This window comes from Jaculus jaculus, chromosome 8 (genome assembly GCF_020740685.1).
Source record: "Jaculus jaculus isolate mJacJac1 chromosome 8, mJacJac1.mat.Y.cur, whole genome shotgun sequence".
In the NCBI taxonomy this organism is placed as follows: Eukaryota; Metazoa; Chordata; class Mammalia; order Rodentia; family Dipodidae; genus Jaculus; species Jaculus jaculus.
In genome coordinates, this window is record NC_059109.1 from 131,053,755 (window position 1) to 131,072,425 (window position 18,671).

Sequence of the window (18,671 nt, forward strand, 5' to 3'; positions counted from 1 at the left end):
AGGACACTAGGGTGGGACATCTGTGGGGGGTTTTCCTGCTGCCCTGTGCCCGACTGCTTCCCCCTGGACACGATGGAGTGAGGAAGTGATGCTTGGATCCGTAGCAGCCATTCTGTAGCCACGAGGGGGAAAGCAGGACAAGCAGGTGCTGACCAGAGCTCGGAAACACCAAATTTAGACCATTGTTTCCCCCACCACACAGGGTCTCATGTAGCTCAGGCTGCCATCAAATTTCTGATCTTTCTGCCTCAGCCTCCCAAGCACGGGGATGAAAATGTGTGCTACTACTCCTGGCTTTAGATGACTTCTTTTTTAATTGAAAGTGTGTGCACACGAGAGAGAGAGGGAGAGAGGGAGAGAATGGGTGCTCCAGGGCATCCAGCCACTGCAAATGAACTCCAGACGCTTGTGCCACCTTGTGTATCTCGCTTACGTGGGTCCTTAGGCTTCACAGGCAAGTGCCTTAACTGCTAAGCCACATCTCCAGCCTCTTTCTAAAAAATATTTTATTCATTTGAGACAAAGAGAGAGAGAGAGAGAATGAATATAGGCATGCCAGGGCCTCTAATCACAACAGACATACTCCAGATGCATCGTGCCTGGCAGTACATGGGTACTGGGAAATCAAACTTGGGTCATTAGGCTTTGCAAGCAAGCGTCTTAACCGCTGAACCATCTCTCCAGCACACTTTTTTTTGGGGTTTTCGAGGTAGAGTCTCACTCTAGTTCAGGCTGACCTGGACCTCACTTTGTAGTCTCAGGGTGGCCTCGAACTCACAGTGATCCACCTACCTCTGTCTCCCAAGTGCTGGGATTAAAGGCGTGCACCACCACACCCAGCTCACTTTAGACTTCTTTTTTTTTTAAAGTATATTTATTTATTTATTTGAGAGTGACAGACATAGAGAGAAAGACAGATAGAGGGAGAGAGAGAGAGAATGGGCACGCCAGGGCTTCCAGCCTCTGCAAACGAACTCCAGACGCGTGTGCCCCCTTGTGCATCTGGCTAACGTGGGACCTGGGGAACCAAGCCTCGAACTGGGGTACTTAGGCTTCACAGGCGAGCGCCTAACCGCTAAGCCATCTCTCCAGCCCAATTTCCCTGTAATTTATAGCAGCTAGTTCTGGTAACAGGAGGCAGGTGCACTCACACTTTGCTTGGCTGTACCAGAGTCCTAGCGGACCACTGAAGCACCAGCAGCGAGGCGTCTGAGCAAAGCTAGTTTAATGACCAGTTGCCAGTATGACTGTGCAACATACAACCTGGAATTCTAATCTAACTTTTGAGGCAACAAGAAAAAAAAAAGACCAAAAAAAAAAAATTAAATTTAAGGGCTGGAGAGATGGCTTAGTGGTTAAGGCATTTGCCTTCGAAGCCAAAGGACCCAGGCTCGATTCCCCAGGAACCACATAAACCAGAATGCACAGGGTAGCACCTGCATCTAGAGTTCGTTTGCAGTGGCTGGAGGCCCTGGAGCACCCATTTTCTCTATCTGCCTCTTTCTCACTCTCCAATGTGTGTGTGTGTGTGGTGGCAAACTTAGTGGTGTTGGTTTAAAGTCAGATGGAAGGTTCTGGCAAAGCGACATTCCCTGTTTGCAGGCCAAGCCTCTGTGATGCCTCAGTCAGCCCAGCTGGCTCCTATTGGAATGTCCTTAGTGACCGCGGACTCCACTTCCTTCTCCCCTGTCTTTGCAGGGTTTCTTCCAGGAAGGGTGCTGCAGTCAGGTTGGCACTGCTGCCAGCAAACACTTGACCAAGAGCAACTTGTGGGGAAAGAAAGGGTGTATTTTGGCTTACAGGCTCGAGGGGCAGCTCCATGATGGCAGGGGAAAACAAGGGCATGAGCAGAGGGTGGACATCACCTCCTAGCCAACATAAGGTAGACCATAGCAGCAGCAGAGTGTGCCAAGCACTGGCATGGGGACACTGGCTGTAACACCCATAAGCCCGCCCCCAACAATACACAGCCTCCAGGAGGTGTTAATTCCCAAATCTTCATCAGCTGGGAACCTAGCATTCAGAACGCCTAAGTTTTTGGGGGACACCTGAATCAGACCACCACAAAAGGTTACTGAGGGGAGAAGACTACCGAGCAGGAGGCTGTCCAGCAGCGACGGGAACAGGGCTGTTTCTGCTGCCCGCCTTCGCTTCTTGCTGGGGAGGCATCGACCCCGTGTTTAGGCTTCTCCACTGACCCTGAATGTGGCCCATCCACCTCCAGCACAGATGGCAGATCGGAGCCTCTCCACGACTCCTCCAGCCCCAGACATCCGGCCTCGTAGACTGAGCAGCTGCTGGCTTTCCCGACTCTCCAGCCTGCAGCCAGCCACTGTTGGACTGCCCAGCCTAGACGGTACAAGCCGATCCAATAAATATTGGACTGCAATCTATAATTGTTCTATCAGCTCCGCTCCCGTAGAGAGCTCTGACCAAGAGACATTCTTCTCAGCTTCCCCGCTGGTTCATCTTTCTTCCCATCCGTACGCTGTTGTGTCACGCGGAGGTCAAGGTTGGACGCAGTCTCAGTGGTGTATCTTTGCATTTGGTGCCTGTGTTTTTCTGTTGTCTTGGGGAGGCAGAGGCATCGTGGGTGAGACCACCTCAGGGGACATTCTGTAGTCTGCGCGTTGTCCCAAAGCGGTTCCCAGGCCAGGAAGGGTTTGCTCAAGAGCCTGGGTGGCACTGAGGAAGAGGGACACTTTTCCTTCCTTCCTCCTGGGGCGGCTGTGAGGTCAGGGATCAGGCGTGGAAGCTAGGGTGGCTCTCGTTTTTGTTTAGGGGTCAGCACATGTCCAGTGTGGCGAGTCCAGGCCCTGTTTGTTCTAGGCACTGGACATACAGCAGTTTGCCTATGGGACAGCCTCATGGCGGTGCCTGCCCTCAGCACTCCTGCGGCAGAGGTAGGAGGATCATCATGAATTCAAGGCCAGCCTGGAATTACAGAGTGAGTGCCAGAAAAGAAAAAAAAAACAAAAAAAAAAACAAAAAAAAAAAAAAACAGGGGATTGGAGGGATGGTTAAGGACAGTTAAGGCGTTTGCCTGCAAATCCAAAGGATCCCAATTTGATTCTCCAGGACCCACGTAAGCCAGATACACAAGGGGGCGCTTGTGTCTGGAGTTTGTTTGCAGTGACTGGATGCCATGGTGCGCCCATCCTCTCTCTCTCAAATAAATGAATAAAATATATTAAAAAAAAAAAAAGAAAAAAGGAAAACCAAACAAGCACGAAAGCATGATTATTCCACTCATGGTTTCTGTTGAGGGACCTGGAACTGAGCAGCAGCCAAGCAGCAGCCAGAGAGCTGGCTTCCTGGGGCCTCCCTGATGGTGTCATCAGTCTCAGGACTTCACTCCCTGACCACGCTCCGGGAGGCACTGGGACAGGCCTTGGGATTTTATAACCCAGTCCCACTTGCCAGGGCTAACTAGCTCACTCTAAAAAAAAAGAAAATTATTTGAGATAGAGAGAGAGGGAGAAAATGGGTGTTCCCGGGCCTCCAGCCAGTGGAAACAAACTCCGGATGCATGCGCCACCATGTGCATCTCCTTATGTGGGTCCTGGAGAATCAAACCCAGGACCTTTGGCTGTGTAGGCAAACGCCTTTAACCATTAAGCCACTTCTCTAGCCCTAACCAGCTCACTCTTTCTGCTTCCCCCCAGATGAAGTGACAGGATGTGGTATCTGCTCTTGCCAGACTTTTCCCTCCATGATGAAACTTCCTCATGAAAGTATAAGCAGAGATAAATTCTTCTCCTCCATGAGCTGCTTCTGGTCACATGTTTTGCTCCAGCAACAAGAAGGTAACTGCTACACCTTTTCTTCTTCAATTTAAAAGGAAAGAAAATTCCAGGCTGGAAAGATGGCTCAGCAGTTAAGGTGCTTAAGTGTAAAGCCTTAATGACCAGAGTTCAGTTCCCAAGGATCCACAAAAGGCCAGATGCACAAACTGGTGCATGCATCTGGTGTTCGTGGGCAGCAGCTGGAGGCCCTGGTGAGCCTGACTTTGTTTTCAGTACTCCAGGAGGCCGAGGTAAGAGGGATCGTTGTGAGTTCGAGGCCACCCTGAGACTACATAGTGAATTCTAGGTCATTCTGGGCTACATCTAGATTGTGCCCCCACCTGAAAAAAAAAGGAAATCCATTAAGGGGATTGGCAGCTGGCTCAGCAGTTAAAGGCACTTGCTCTGCCAGCATGCAGCCCCAAACTCAGTTCCCAGCACCCACATAACTCTGGGCACAAAGTGGTGCACATGTCTGTGATCCTGATGTGCCTACCACAAATGAGGGAGGGGGGGAAGGAACCATGAGAATCCTGGAGGTCATGGGCCAGCTGGACTGGACTTTCTAGCCATGAAACAGTAAGAGAGCCTGTCTCACAGAAGGTAGAGGGGGAAGACCATCACTCTGAAGTTCTCTGATCCCACATGTACTCCACGGCATGCCCACATATAAATAAGTAATTTAAAACAATCCATTTCTCAGGCCGGGGAGATGGCTCAGGCAGTAAAGTGCTTACCTTGCAAGCGTCAGGACCTGAGTGGACCCTCAGAGCCCATATAGAATAAGCTGGGCATGGGGGTGCGTGTTCGTAAGCCCAGCATTGTGGAAGTAGAATCAGGGAGTTCCAGGCCAGTGAGAGACCCCGCTTCAAAAAACGTGGGTGGAGGCTGGGGAGATGGCTTAGCGGTTAAGCGCTTGCCCATGAAGCTTAAGGACCCCAGTTAGAGGCTTGATTCCCCCGGATCCACGTAAGCCACATGCACGAGGGGGCGCACACGTCTGGAGTTTGTTTGCAGCGGCTGGAGGCCCTGCAGTGCCCATTCTCTCTCTATTTGCCTCTTTCTCTCTCTGTCTTTCTCAAATAAATAAATAAATAAATAAAAAACAAGCAAAAAGGTGGGTGGGTGGGGGCACAGCCTTGCCCTCTAGTATGCTCCCACGTGGTGGCTGGGCTCCTTCCACCCCCATTATGCTCGGAGGGTGTGGGAAGCCCCAATACACTCTAGCTTCTGATTCAGTGGCTTTCTTTGCCATGCGCTGCATCCTGACCCCTCAACTGGCTTACACTGTAGCCGCAGGGGCTGCTTATACTGGGCATTCCCCAGCCGGGCATGGTGGCTCACATGAACAGTCAGTCCTAGCACACAGGAGGCTAAGGTAGAAGGACTGCAGTGAGTTCAAGGCCAGCCTAGGTTACACAGTGAGCCCTTGCCTCAAAATAACAAGCAAAGAAACAAAACCGAAACAAAGCCTATACAGCAACAGAAATGCCATCAGATGAGATTCCTTCCACATCCCATTTTCCTTCATAGTCCCTGTGTCCATGGATCTATTCCTCAGAGCTATTTGGTACTTAAAACTGTTGTGGACTTCACGTCCCCTTTCCCTGGGTCCAGTGGTTCTCAAGGGACTCCAACGCAGAGATCTGGGAGAATGAGAATGGCACGCCAGGGCCTCCAGCCTCTGCAAACAAACTCTAGATGAAAGTGCTTTGTGCATCTGTCTTTACAGGGGCACTGGGGAATCAGACCCAGGCTGTCAAGCCTTGTAAGCAAGCATCATTGACACTGAGCAGTCTCTCCAACCCTCTCTATTATTATTATTATTTTTTTCCTGAGGTAGGATGTCCTGCTAGCCCAGGCTGACCTGGAATTAACTGTGTAGTCTCAGGGTGGCCTTGAATTCTCCATGATCCTCTTACTTCTGCCTCCCCAGTGCTGGGATTAGAGGCCTGAGCCACCATGTCTGGCCCCCTCCTCTCTCTCTCTCTGTCTTTTTTGAGGTTAGGGTCTCACTCTAGCTCAGGCTGACCTGGAATTCACTATGGAGTCTCAGGGTGGCCTCGAACTCATGGTGATCCTCCTACCTCTGCTTTCTGAGTGCTGGGATTAAAGGCGTGTGCCACCACGCCCGGCCCCCTCTCTATTTTTTTTTTTTTAAATTTTTTTGGTTTATTTTTATTTATTTGAGAGCGACAAAGAGGCAGAGAGAGAGAGAGAGAGAGAGAGAATGGGCGCGCCAGAGCCTCCAGCCACTGCAGACGAATTCCAGACGCGTGCGCCCCCTTGTGCATCTGGCTAACATGGGTCCTGGGGAATTGAGCCTCGAACCGGGGTCCTTAGGCTTCACAGGCAAGCGCTTAACAACTAAACCATCTCTCCAGCCCCCCCTCTCTATTTTTTGACACAGGGTCTCTTGCTGAACCCAGAGCTCATGGATTCGGTTAAGGCTAAGCAGAGAGCCTCAGGGACTCCCCAGCACTGGGGTCATGGGCACATGCTGCCACGCTCAGCTTTGACGTGGGTGAGCACACTTCATCCACTGAGCATCTGCACCGTCCTCTGGCTGTTTCCCAGACAATCCTCTTGCACACCAGTTGTCCAGAACCTCAAGTCCACTTAATGGGGATCTGGCAGAACTGAGGCTCTGCAAAGGGGAACCTGGCTTGGGAATCCCCTGATGGGGCCATCTTTCAGGTTTCTGGCTACCCAGAATTGGGATTTACATATGCCCCTGTACTGGCCATTGGGATGTGGAGTTTCTGAGTTGAAAGACACCCTGCCCCTTTCCCCTTCTGTGGACGTGGCCAAGTTCTGGTATCTGAAGCCAAAGGAGCCATCTGGTGGCCACAAGGCGTAAATCAACAGATAAAGCCCATTGCCAAGTACAGCAAGATTCAAAGACCTTACCGTTGTTCTTTTTTGGGTTTTTCGAGGTAGAGTCTCACTCTGGCCCAAGCTGCCCTGGAATTCACTATGTAGTCTCAGGGTGGCCTCAAACTCACCACAATCTTCCTACCTCTGCCTCCCGAGCACTGGGATGAAAGGTATGTGCCACCATGCCGGGCATAAAACCCTACCTTGAATCTGGCTGGCCATTGCCTTGGCTGAGAGATAAGACATCTGGTGTAACTGTTCATGGTGCCATTTTTTTTTTTTCAAGGTAGGGTCTCACTGTAGCCCGGGCTGACCTGGAATTCACTCTGCAGTCTCAGGCTGGCCTCAAACTCACAGCGATCCTCCTACCTCTGCCTCCCAAGTGTTGGGATTAAAGAGGTGTGCCACCACGCCCGGCTCTCTTACTTTCTGAACCAAGGTCAAGGCAAAAGCCTGGGCCCTTACACACAGCTTCACCCTGTGTCATTCATGGGTGCCTCAGTTTCCAGATCCTGCCCTGCACATCCCCACCTCCAAGCCAACAGGAAATGACCCTTCTAGCCATTTTCCTCCCCACGTCCAATGGGCTTGTGATACAGCTGGTCTCACTTAGGCCTCCGTCCTGGGAGATCCTGGTTGAGTCTCAAGCATTGTTCATTCTTTGCAGCTTGAAGGCTACACTTATCATAGGCAGGCCTGTATGCCACAGGGCTAAGTCCTCTCCTCCTACCCAGAGACAGCTGTTATAGCTCAAGGAGCCCAGCCCAGCCCAGCACTGATTGGTCCTCAAGGCTGCCTTCCAGAACCTGCAGTGGGACTGAGGCCTAGTACCATGCTACATGCCCTCCACAGTGCTCATTCCTTCCAGTCAACAACCTGGAACATGCAAATGGGAGAATCTTTTGTTAATTTTCAAAAACTTTTTTTGAGGTAGGGTCTCACTCTAGCCCAGGCTGACCTGGAATTCACTATGTAGTCTCAGGGTGGCCTTGAACTCATGGTGATCCTCCCACCTCTGCCTCCTACGTCATTTTATAAAATATATTTTATTCTTATTTATTTGAGAGAGAGAAAGGCACAGGGAGGGAGAGAGGGGGAGAGAGAGAGGGAAAATGACCTTCAGCACTGTAAACAAACTCCAGACACATGCACCACCTTATGCATCTGGCTTACATGGGTCCTGAGGAATCAAACCTGGGTCCTCTGGCTTTGTAGGCAAGTGCCTTATCCGCTAAGCCATCTCTCCCGAATCATTTTAACACAGCACGGAGGAGACCTTATAGAACACAACTGGGAAGAGCTCACTCTGAGTTTGCAGCTTATCAGATGGTGTGGCAAATACAAGAATGCTTGCTGGAGGCTGTCACCAGGGTATCATTCAACCATTTGCTGTGGTTTACTTTATATAGTTACTGAGTATTGAACTCATGCATGCAAGGTAAGTACTCGACCACTGAGCTACATCCCAGCTCTTTCACTCTTTTTTTCCAGATTAAAAAAATTTTTTCTCTATTTATTTATGAAAGAGACAGAGAAGGAGAATGGGCATGCCAGGGCCCCTAGTCATTGCAAAGGAACTCCAGATGCATATGCCACCATGTGTATCTGGCTTACATGAGTTCTGGGGAATCAACCCCCTCCCACTTTAAAAAATTATTTCTTGGGCTGGAGAGATGGCTTAGCGGTTAAGCGCTTGCCTGTGAAGCCTAAGGACCCCGGTTCGAGGCTCGGTTCCCCAGGTCCCACGTTAGCCAGATGCACAAGGGGGCGCACGCGTCTGGAGTTCGTTTGCAGAGGCTGGAAGCCCTGGCGCGCCCATTCTCTCTCACTCCCTCTATCTGTCTTTCACTCTGTGTGTCTGTCACTCTCAAATAAATAAATAAATAATTAAAAAAAAAATTTATTTCTGTATTTGAGAGAAAGAGAGGAAGAAGCAGAGAGAAAGAGTGAATGGGCATGCCAGGGCCTCTAGCCACTGTAAACGAACTCCAGATGCATGTGGCCCCTTGTGCATCTGGCTTATGTGGGCCCTGGGGAATCGAGCCTGTGTCCTTAGTCTTCACAGGCAAACGCCTCAACTGCTAAGCCATTCCCCCAGCCCCACCCCCCACTTTTAACTAACATCACAAACCTTGTTGCCTATTTTTCTCTCTTTGAGACAGAGTCTGTCTGTGTTGCTCTGGCTAGCCTAGAACTCACCATCTATCTAGATCAGGCTGGCCTCCAACTCAGAAATCCAGCTACCTCTGCCTCTGCCTCCCGAGGGCTGGGATTACAGGCGTGGGCTACCCTGCCCAGCTCCCCTATTTTTGTCCTCACTTTCAGAAGACCGAGTAGGGGTTCATGTTATTCCCCATGGCCCTACGGTTCTTAAGGATTGGTGTCAGGGGCCTGAGTGTGGCACTCGGGGCTCGGGCACGTACAAGGGCCTGGGTTCCATGCCCAGGCCTGCATACCAAGGAACAGCACAGCCCCAGGCTGCTAAGGAGTGAACTCTTACGGAAGCTGTGTGAGGCAAGGTCCGGGCACAGTTGGCCAGATGCCTGGATAGAGTCATCCGGAGTCACGGAGAGTCACTGCTCTGACAAGGTAGGACCCTGGCCTTGGGCAGTGACTGACTCTGAGACCTGGGTCCCCAGGGAGCTTGTTACCCAGCTGCATCAGAGGTGGAGCTCGGCTACTGGTGTGCTTAACAAGCTCCCAGGGGGAGCCCTGGTCCCCAGGCAGGTCTCGGAACTTCCAGCTAATGGGACACAGAAGCCAAAATTGGGAGGGGGTGGTACTGAGCCCAGAGAAAAGGCTAACGGGGGACAGCAGGCCTCTGTCTGGCAGATGGCTGGCAGGCGTGGCAGAGCCAGGGGAGGACAAAGCGCCGGGCAGTGCTCCATCCGGTCACCACCCGCTTTCAGCTCCCAGTGGTCATCCCAGCCGTCCACGTGGGCCAGGACAGAATCCTCATAGCCCAGGGATGATCAGATTAGGTCCCGTCCCCTCTTCCCACGGGTGGCAATGCTTAGCTGGAGAGGCAGTGTTATAGTCGGTGACAGACTGGTCACAGGTCCTGTGGTCTGTGGAGCGTGGGTTGCCCTCAGCAGTGTCTAGGGTACACGTCCCTGAGCAGGGCACAGAGAGAACTACAAGCCTGGCCTGAGGGTGCAGAGCAAGGTTTGAACTTGCATGGCAAGATGGCATAGGCTGGGGAAAGCTGACAGGAGACGAACAGGCAAAAAAAAAAAAATTTTTTTTCCAAGGTTGGGGGTCTCGCTGTAGTCCAGGCTGGCCCGGAATTCGCTCTGTATTCTCAAAGTGGCCTCAAACTCATGGCAATCCTCCTACCTCTGCCTCCCGAGTGCTGGGATAAAAGATGTGTGCCACCACACCCAGCTAAAAAAGTATTTTTAATTAATTTATGAAGGGGGGGAGGGAGGGAGGCAGGGGAGGGGGAGGGGAGGGAGGAAGAAGGAGGGAACAGGAATTGATGTCACAGCCTCCAGCTACTGTAACGAACTTCAGACACAAGTACCCTTTGTATCTTTGTGCATCTGGCTTTATGTGGGTACTGGAGAATTAAACTTGGGCTGTCGGGCTTTGCAAGTATGTGTCTTTAACGACTGAGCTATCTCTCCTGCCCATGGGCATGAACATTTTTGAGCACAGAGCTAGAAGGTCAATAGGGATCAGCTTCTCAGGGAAGGGATATCTGGGTGGCTGCTCACATAAAAAAAAAAGTCAGGAAGGCTCAGGCTCGGGCTCGGGGCCATTCTAGCAGGAGAGCCAGACAGCCTTAACCTCCGTGCTCCCAGGGCAGACTTGGGACAGACCTTGACTTGGCTCCTCCCATGATCACTTAATTATGGGGAAGTGACCTAGTTGTGAGTGTTAGCTAGCATGTACAAGGGCTCTTTGAGGAAATAGTCTTAGGCTGAGCCTGGGTTATATGCATAAGAATTAAATTCGCTTCAGGGCTTGGAGGCACTAAGCAGCTAGATTTTGTGTGTCACCCAAGGTCCCTCAGGTAGAGGTGGTTGGTGTCAGGCAGGCAAAGCAGTGAAAGGCATTTTGTGCAGGGGGACAGTACCCACAAAGGCACAGGGGACAGGAAGGTGCAGTGGCTTCGGGCAGAGTATGTGCCCCGAAGCACTCTATCCTGCACAGGTAGGTTTGCAGAGTGACTGGAACTTGCTCCGGGAAGGCGCACAGGTCCCTGGCCTGGCCTAGGTTCTTGTGTCTGGGGGAGGGAGCGGGACTTGGCCATGCCTCTTCCCCACACGCAGATTCACCCTGTCCAGGTGACTAACTGGCCACAGCAGGGCATCTCCAAGGTGACTTCTCCTTTCTATACTTTCTTGGCTATTATCTTGCAGATGAGAATGAAGATAACCCCAGAGAAAGCTCATAGACAATATTTTGTGAGGTGATTGGCTTTTTGTATTTCAATGGCTTAAAAGCTCTCCAGAAACATTCTTTTTTTTTTTTTTTTTTTTTTTTAAGGTAGGGTCTCGCTATAGCCCAGGCTGACCTGGAATTCACTATGGAGTCTCAGGGTGGCCTCAAACTCACAGTGAACCTTCTACTTCTGCCTCCTGAGTGATGGGATTAAAGGTGCATGCCTCTACACCAGGCTACCAGAAACATTCTTTTGGATGAATTAAAAAAAAAACCACATGAAATTCTGCTAGCAACTTTAAACATCACAGGAATGCATGATTGCTAAGGTGGAAATTGAGCCTGATGTTCTTAAGTATTCAGTGAGAAGAAGCTAGAAGCTTGTGGCCTTAGTCAGGCTCCTTGATGCATTTTGTTTAGACAACAACTTCTTAAAAACTTGGAAAATGAGCCGGGCGTGGTGGCGCACGTCTTTAATCCCAGCATTCGGGAGGCAGAGGTAGGAGGATCACCATGAGTTCAAGGCCACCCTGAGACTCCATAGTGAATTCCAGGTCAGCCTGGGCTGGAGTGAGACCCTACCTCAAAAAAAAAAAAAAAAAAAAAAAAAAAAAAAAAAAAAAACTTGGAAAATGAGAGGGCGTCAGGTAGCTTTGTCAGGGAGTTTGGGGTGACTGGGCCCTAAAAGCAGCAGAAATGTCTTTAAGTCTGCCTTTGTAATCTCAACTAGATCTGTTTTTCTATAAACCACCTGAGCCCCTCCTGGGAGGGAAGTCCCCTTTCCTAGAACTCAATCCCAATCCGGGCACTGTGGTGGGTTGAGCTCAGTCCCGTCCCAGAACTTGCCTCCTTGGCTGATCTCTTTTGAGCCAGTCCCTAGCCAGGACCCATCAGCCCTCTCTGAGGCTCACCACAGCCTGAAGGTAAGACCCGCTACAATAACGTTACATATAGATCCTTACCAGGTGGGCAAGGCCTCCTTGCTGGTTGCTGATCTCTCCTGAACCTCCAGGTTTCTGTTCCGGTAAGCCTCCCTTCTTTTCAACCTGGCCTGGGCTGAGAACAGGGGTGCCCCTGCCCCCCATAGAAGCTCTATCTTTCCTGCCTCTGCAGCTCTTCTGGACTGCACCTTCTCTTTCTTCTCTAGATCCATTTTCATTTTTGCACGATCATATTTGTTCTCCCCCATGGGCTCACGGGCCACATGGATGCACCCATTTTCCCTTCCTGGCACACTCTCTCTGCCTCATAAATGAATAAATAACATTAAAATGACAATCAAGGGGCTGGGCCCCGGCATGATCCCTCTAACAAGTTCCAGGAACTTGTGTCCTGTGCAGCCTCTAGCCCCTGTCCCCCTACCACACCTGTGGTCACACCTGTTATTGTCTGCGTCTCAGAAGTTATGGTCCGCGTGGTGGTTTGAGTCTGCGCGGTGGGCACCGTCTCCTCCGACACGAACTGGACCGTGCTGGGGGCTGCCCCGGGTGTACTGGTCAGCTGGCAGCCGCTTTGCTTGTGGGCCACGAAGGCGTCCAGGTTGTTGAACTGCTGCTTACAGATGCCGCAGATGTGGATGTCCGGGGTCAGCTCCACCAGCACCGTGGTGCCTCCTGGAACTCCACGGGACAAAGAGGAAACCACAGATTTAACTCCAGACACCTTTCAACTCAACATCAACCAGTTTCATAGCAGGAGGAAAGGCAGGCTGGCATACATGGCTGGCCCCACAACTCTCTTCTTTCTTGGAAACAGAATCCAAATTCTGTCCCAGAAACAGTATACCCGGATTCAGTGTTCCCTACGGGCACCACTGAAGAACCCAGGCTGACCTGGACTGTAGTCTCAGGGTAGCCTCGAACTCACAACCCTCCTACCTCTGCCTCCCGAGTGCTGGGATTAAAAGCGTCCACCACCATGCCCAGCTTCTCTCTAAAAAATTTTTAAAAACTATTTTGTTTATTTGAGAGAAAGAGGCAGATAGAGAGAATGGGCAAGTCAGGGCCTCTAGACACTGCTAACAAACTCCAGATGCATGCGCCACCTTGTGCATCTGTCTTACATGGGTACTAGGGAATCGAACCTGTGTCCTTAGGCTTCCCTGGCAAGCATCTTAACTGCTAAGCCAACTCTCCATCCACTAACTTTTGTTTTTTAAGCTGGGTGTGGCAGTGCTCGTCATTAGTCCCAGCGCTCAGGAAGCTCAAGCCAGAGGATCACCATGAGTTCGAGGCTAGCCTGGGTTACAGAATGAGTTCCAGTTCACCCGGAGCAAAAGAGAGACCTTGTCTTGAAAAAAACAAAGAAAAAATTTTTTTAAAAACTTCTATTTATTTATGTTGTGTGTTTTCATGTGTGTGAGTGCATACGCACATGTGTTGTGTGGATGCTGGGGCACGGATGTGTACATGCATGCACGGGCAGCCTACATGACAACCGTGGGTGTCATCCATTTTTTTTTTAATGAAAGAAAGAGAGACAGAGGAGAGGAGAGGAGAGAGAGAGAGAAAGAAAGAAAGAGAGAAAGAGAGAGAGGAAGAGAAATGGCGTGCCAGGGCATGTAGCCACTGCAATCGAACTCCAGACACGCGTGCCCCCTTGTGCACGTGTGCAACCTTGCACACTTGTGTCCCTGTGCATCTGGCTTATGTGGGACCTGGAGAGTCGAGCGTGAGTTCTTAGGCTTTGCTGGCAAGTGCCTTAACTGCAAGGCCATTTCTCCAGCCTTCATCCATCTTTCTTGAGACAAGTTCTTTCCCTGGGCTAGACCTCACCAATCAGACCAGACTGACTGGCTAGAACGCCCTAGGGATTCACCTGTCTCCCACCACCCCACACTTTTTTTTTAATGTGGGTTCTGGGAATTGAACCCAGACCCTCATGCTTTTAAGGTATGGAATTTACACACAGAGCTATCTCCAGGCCCCATAAAAGCCCTCACCACACCAGGTAGGGTCTTGCTTTAGCCCAGGTTGACCTAGAACTCACTCTATAGCCTTAGGCTGGCCTCAACTCACAGTGATCCTCCTACCTCAGTCTCCCCAGTACTATGCTTAAAGATGTGTGCCACCATGTCCGGCCAAAAAGGTCTTTGTTTTTCTTTGCTTTTTGGTTTTTCAAAGTAGGGTCTCACTAGCCCAGGCTGACCTGGAATTCACTATGGAGTCTCAAACTCATAGTGATCCTCTTACCCTTGCCTCCCGAGTGTGGGGATTAAAGGCGTGTGCCACCACGGCCGAGCCCTCTCTGCTTCTCTCTCTCTCAAATAAGTAAATAAAAATTACATAAAGTCACGTACAGCTCTATCACTAAATCTTTACACACCTACTCATCTGGTGGGAACATAGTCCTCCTTGGGACCCATGCACCATACAGTGCTGTTTGGTCAAGGAGGTGCTCACCCGATCGCTACTTTCCCAAGCTAAACGCTGCAACACTACCTCTGTGCAAATCCTAAGAATTCTATTTTTCTCTAGGTCTCACTCAGACAAGTCTGTGTGTGGAAATATATATTGGCAGACTGGTTAAGGAGAGCCTCCTGGTTCAGTGCAGGGATCTTTTATATCTTTTTATATCTCCCAGAAGGCCCTCTGAACTGAAGTCCTTGGGAAATGGTGGACAGCAGGGGTGAAGGCCTTGTGACTACTGAGGCAGTCCCATGGGACCAGGGGAAGACAGGCTGAGGGTTCAACCCTTCATGATGGGCCAGGGCTGGTGACCCAGGACCAAGGAGCTCTACCAGCAGGTGACGATGTGGGCAGCGGTGAGAGAGACCAGACCTGAACCTTGGTTGGCATTCTGATGGTAATTTTAGAGCTGGGTGTGACCGCACACGCCTTTTAATCCCAGCACTCGGATGGCTGTGGGTTCAAGGCCAGCCTGAGTCTACAGAGTGAATTCTAGGTCAGCCTGGGCTAGTGGGAGACCCTACTTCGAACAAACGAACAAACAGACATAGTGCTTTTTAGCCTTGAGTTTTCTCATGTGCAAAATGGAGGGTGGGGAACCTCAGTGGCCTGGGAAAAGTGCGGCTCTGGGTTCAGAGTGACTGTCCCAGGGTGAGCCACAGAAGAGAGCCACCCAACTGTCTCCTCGGGTGCCCTGGCTTCCACTGGTGTATTTGCATATACGCGTACATACACCACGTGTGTGTGTGTGTGTGTGTGTGTGTGTGTGTGTGTGTGTGTGTGAATGACAGGCCAGCCACACCCCCAATGCAATGCATGTCACCTGTTGGGAGTTTCATACTTTTTTTTTGTTTGTTTGTTTCAGTTTCAACAAAGCTTTATTAAAAAAATGAATGAGTGGGGGAATTTCATACTTTTTAAAACTGGACTTAAACCCCATCTGGGAGTTACTGAGTCAGGATGGGGTTGGGGTAAGGGGCGGGATTTAGGGAGATCTATGCTTTTCATAAATTGTGCAGGGAATACCCCTTAAGTTTGGGACCCTATGGCTCCACGTTTGTCAACAATGACAAGCTGACAAGTTCAGCAGGTGTCACTACCGTCCAGGTGTTTACAAACCCTCTGGCCAGGGGCTCTCAACCTTGCCTGCCCCACCCCGAGCCCTGCAGGGCGGGGTCCCAGGAAGCTGGTTTTAAACGCGCTCGCTTGGGGTGGCAGGTTCGCGCTCGGTCCCTGGACCACCCTTGACTCAACAAAGCCCGGGTGCTTGGAGGGAAAGGCTGGAGATGTGTTATCCCGATCAGGATCCCCCCCCCCTTTTTTAAAAAAAGGAATCCCCTGCCCCTGAACTCAAAAGAAAGCGATCCAGGGCTCCCGGTTTCCCACTCCCATCTCCACGCTGAGCGCGGGAATGGGGCTGGCGAGACCTCAAGAGAGCCTCCTTCCCATCCAAATCCCCGGGGTAGCACGTGAGAGCCACCGAGGCAGAAGTTTTCCCACCCGCGTCACCCCAGCTTCTCCTTCCTTCCCCTGAGCTCCAAACTCCGCCTGGCGGGGCGGGGAGGTGGCGATGTCTCCCCCCTGCCCGGCGGGGTGTCGCTGGGCTTGCAGGGCGTTCCCCCCTCCCCAAGACCCCGGTGTCACCGCCGGGCCGGGTGCGTCCCGGTCCCCATCACCATCCCCATCCGTCCCCCGCCGTCCCCAGCTCGCTCCGGCCACGCTGCCCGCGGCCGTCACCCCGATTTCGGGGCCCCGGGCCTGCAGGCTTGGGCGCGGACGTGCCCGGGCCCGGGCCGCGGAGCGCGCACGTCGCGCGGAGGCACTTACTTTGCACCGAGCCCGGGAAGCCGTCGCCCTCGTGGCTCGCGTTCATGGCCGCACCCCGGGCGCCGGTCCCCAGCCGGCCGCCGCGGAGCCGGGGCGGGGACGGGGTGCGGGGGCGCAGCTCCGTCTACATGGCGCGAGCACTTTTCCTGGGATTTCCTTTTGCTTTCTTCCCTTTTTCCTTTTTTTTTTAATTTTCCACCACTACCCCACCCCCCAGCCTTCCTCCTCCTCCTCCTCCTCCCAACTCGCCGAGGACGGATGTAAAGCCAGCGCCACTTCCGCTGCCTAGAGGGCGCTGGCCCCGGACGAGCGCCCCTGCCCGCCGGTGCATCCGCGCCTCCCCGGGGCTGCGGCCCGGCCGTGCCTCCCTCCCGCGCACCCGGACCCGGGCCCGGCGGGCGCAGCAGGGATGCAGTGCACCCCGACCCGGGCAGCCCGCGGGCGCTCCGACCTCCCCGGGTCCCCGCGCCTGGCACCTGTCAACCTCCCCCCTCTCCTCCCAAAACACCCACACACCCACACACACCGGGCACACGCACGCACACACACACACACACACACACACACACACCCCGGGGCCTGTGGCCTCTGCAGCCGCCCAGAGGCTCCCGGGACGCCTGTGGGGAGACTCGATCTCGCGGCGGGCCTGGGGTGGGAGGTGCGGAGGATGACCCCCCCCCACCGCCCCAGCAAATCGGAGCGCTGGGTGGCGCCCACTTCGGGCATACAGGGCTTGGTGATGGTGTGGGTGGTAGAAGTAGATGGTAACCCCAGAGGGTCCCTGAGCCTGGGGTTTTCAAGTTGGTTGCGATGGCTTGTTAGAACAGACTTCTGGGCCCATCTCCCAGCGGTCAGGGTTAGTGGACCTGGTCAGAGCCTTTGAGCACACCACGCCGTCCCTAATCCTAACCCCGGACCGCCTCTGTTCCTGCTCTTAACTCCTTCCCTGGTGTGTGTGTGTGGGGGGGCTTCAGCCCAGTGTTTTTTTGAGACGCTAACAGCCCCGCCCTCCAACCTCACCTCGGGACATTTGCTCTCACCCTTGGCATCCACCTGCCACTCTCTCTGACCCGTGCAGGTCTTGATTTCACCTCGGCCATCCCCGACACACTCCTATCTCCCTCCTTTCTCTCTCCTTAGAATTTAGTACTTCTTGGGCTGGAGAGATGGCTTAGCGGTTAAGCGCTTGCCTGTGAAGCCTAAGGACCCCGGTTCGAGGTTCAGGTCCCACGTTAGCCAGATGCACAAGGGGGTGCACGCGTCTGGAGTTCGTTTGCAGAGGCTGGAAGCCCTGGTGCGCCCATTCTCTCTCCCTTTATCTGTCTTTCTCTCTGTGTCTGTCGCTCTCAAATAAATAAATAAAAAAAAAAGAATTTAGTACTTCTTTAAAAAGAGTATTTTTTTAAAAACTCTTATTTATTTGAGAAAGAGGCAGAGAGAGAGAGAGAGAGAGAGTGAGTGAGAGGGAGAGAATAGGCGCACCAGGGTATCTAGCCACTGCAAATGAACTCCAGAAGCATGCATGGCCTTGTGCATCTGGCTTTACGCGGGTCCTGGGGAATCGAACCTGTGTCCTTTGGCTTTGTAGACAAGCACTTTAACCACTAAGCCATCTCTCCAGCCCGGAACTTAGTACTTCTAACATCGTGTCTACCATACCTCTACCTATTGGAAACGAAGGCAGACAGTTGTAGTTTATTAGGTGCCCGTGTTCCACCTCCCCACTGCTTTTTTTTTTTTTTTTTTCACCAAGTCCCTTGTTTTGAGAAGCTTTTCCACTGGGGAGATGTGAACACACGTCTATTCACCTCAGAGCACCAAGCCACCCACGCACCAAAGTACGGATGCATTGTGGTGAACCAGTGAGTTTATCGGAGTTACTTACAGGATCATGGGTAACTCAAACTCATGCATGGCACCAAGGACCAGCCCACGGTGGGGGCGGTCTCATGGAAGCTGCGTCATGGAGGCCTCCTACCAGTTAACCTTTTTCCTAAATGATCTGTTATCTCCGGAGATGACCTGCAGCTGGGGGCGGGTGGTGGAGAGGGCAGGGGGCAATCCCGGGTGAGGGTCTTGTGACGCTCTTTCTTATTTGGGCATTTCATGGCTACACTACTTGTTCTGCCCTAAACTTGTCATAGCCCCAGGGCCAAAGCATTGTCTACTCCAAGATGGCAGATGCCAGGAGGGAAAAACAGAAGCACCACACAGTGCACCATCCCCATGAAGATGAAGGGTTAAAGCAGACCATCTCTTCGCTTTACAAATGTGCCCTCTTTGACTTGGTCTAGCGCCTGGCATGGTAGGCTCCCATACAGATGTCTCGTACCACAAGCAGCCCTTGCCCTGTTGCTTCCTGAACAAGTTGCCTGCTCCCCGAGTGGCA

The 18,671-nt window shown here is 52.2% G+C and overlaps 1 protein-coding gene across 3 annotated transcripts in view; it reads right to left on the reverse strand.

Annotated features, from left to right (window-relative positions):
• The window catches only part of Zfp64 (ZFP64 zinc finger protein), an 82,902-nt gene extending 66,454 nt beyond the window's left edge, over positions 1 to 16,448 (reverse strand). For 2 of the 3 annotated variants that reach the window (XM_045156915.1, XM_045156913.1), the window contains exons 1-2: positions 16,283 to 16,448; positions 12,428 to 12,667 (exon numbers count right to left, since the gene is read on the reverse strand). In XM_045156915.1, coding sequence (XP_045012850.1) covers positions 12,428 to 12,667; positions 16,283 to 16,328 — 286 coding nt within the window. In that variant the 5' untranslated portion in view covers positions 16,329 to 16,448. The remainder of the gene's footprint in view (positions 1 to 12,427; positions 12,668 to 16,282) is intronic. The other variant, XM_045156914.1, reaches the window with a different exon arrangement.
• Between the last annotated feature and the right edge of the window lie 2,223 nt (positions 16,449 to 18,671).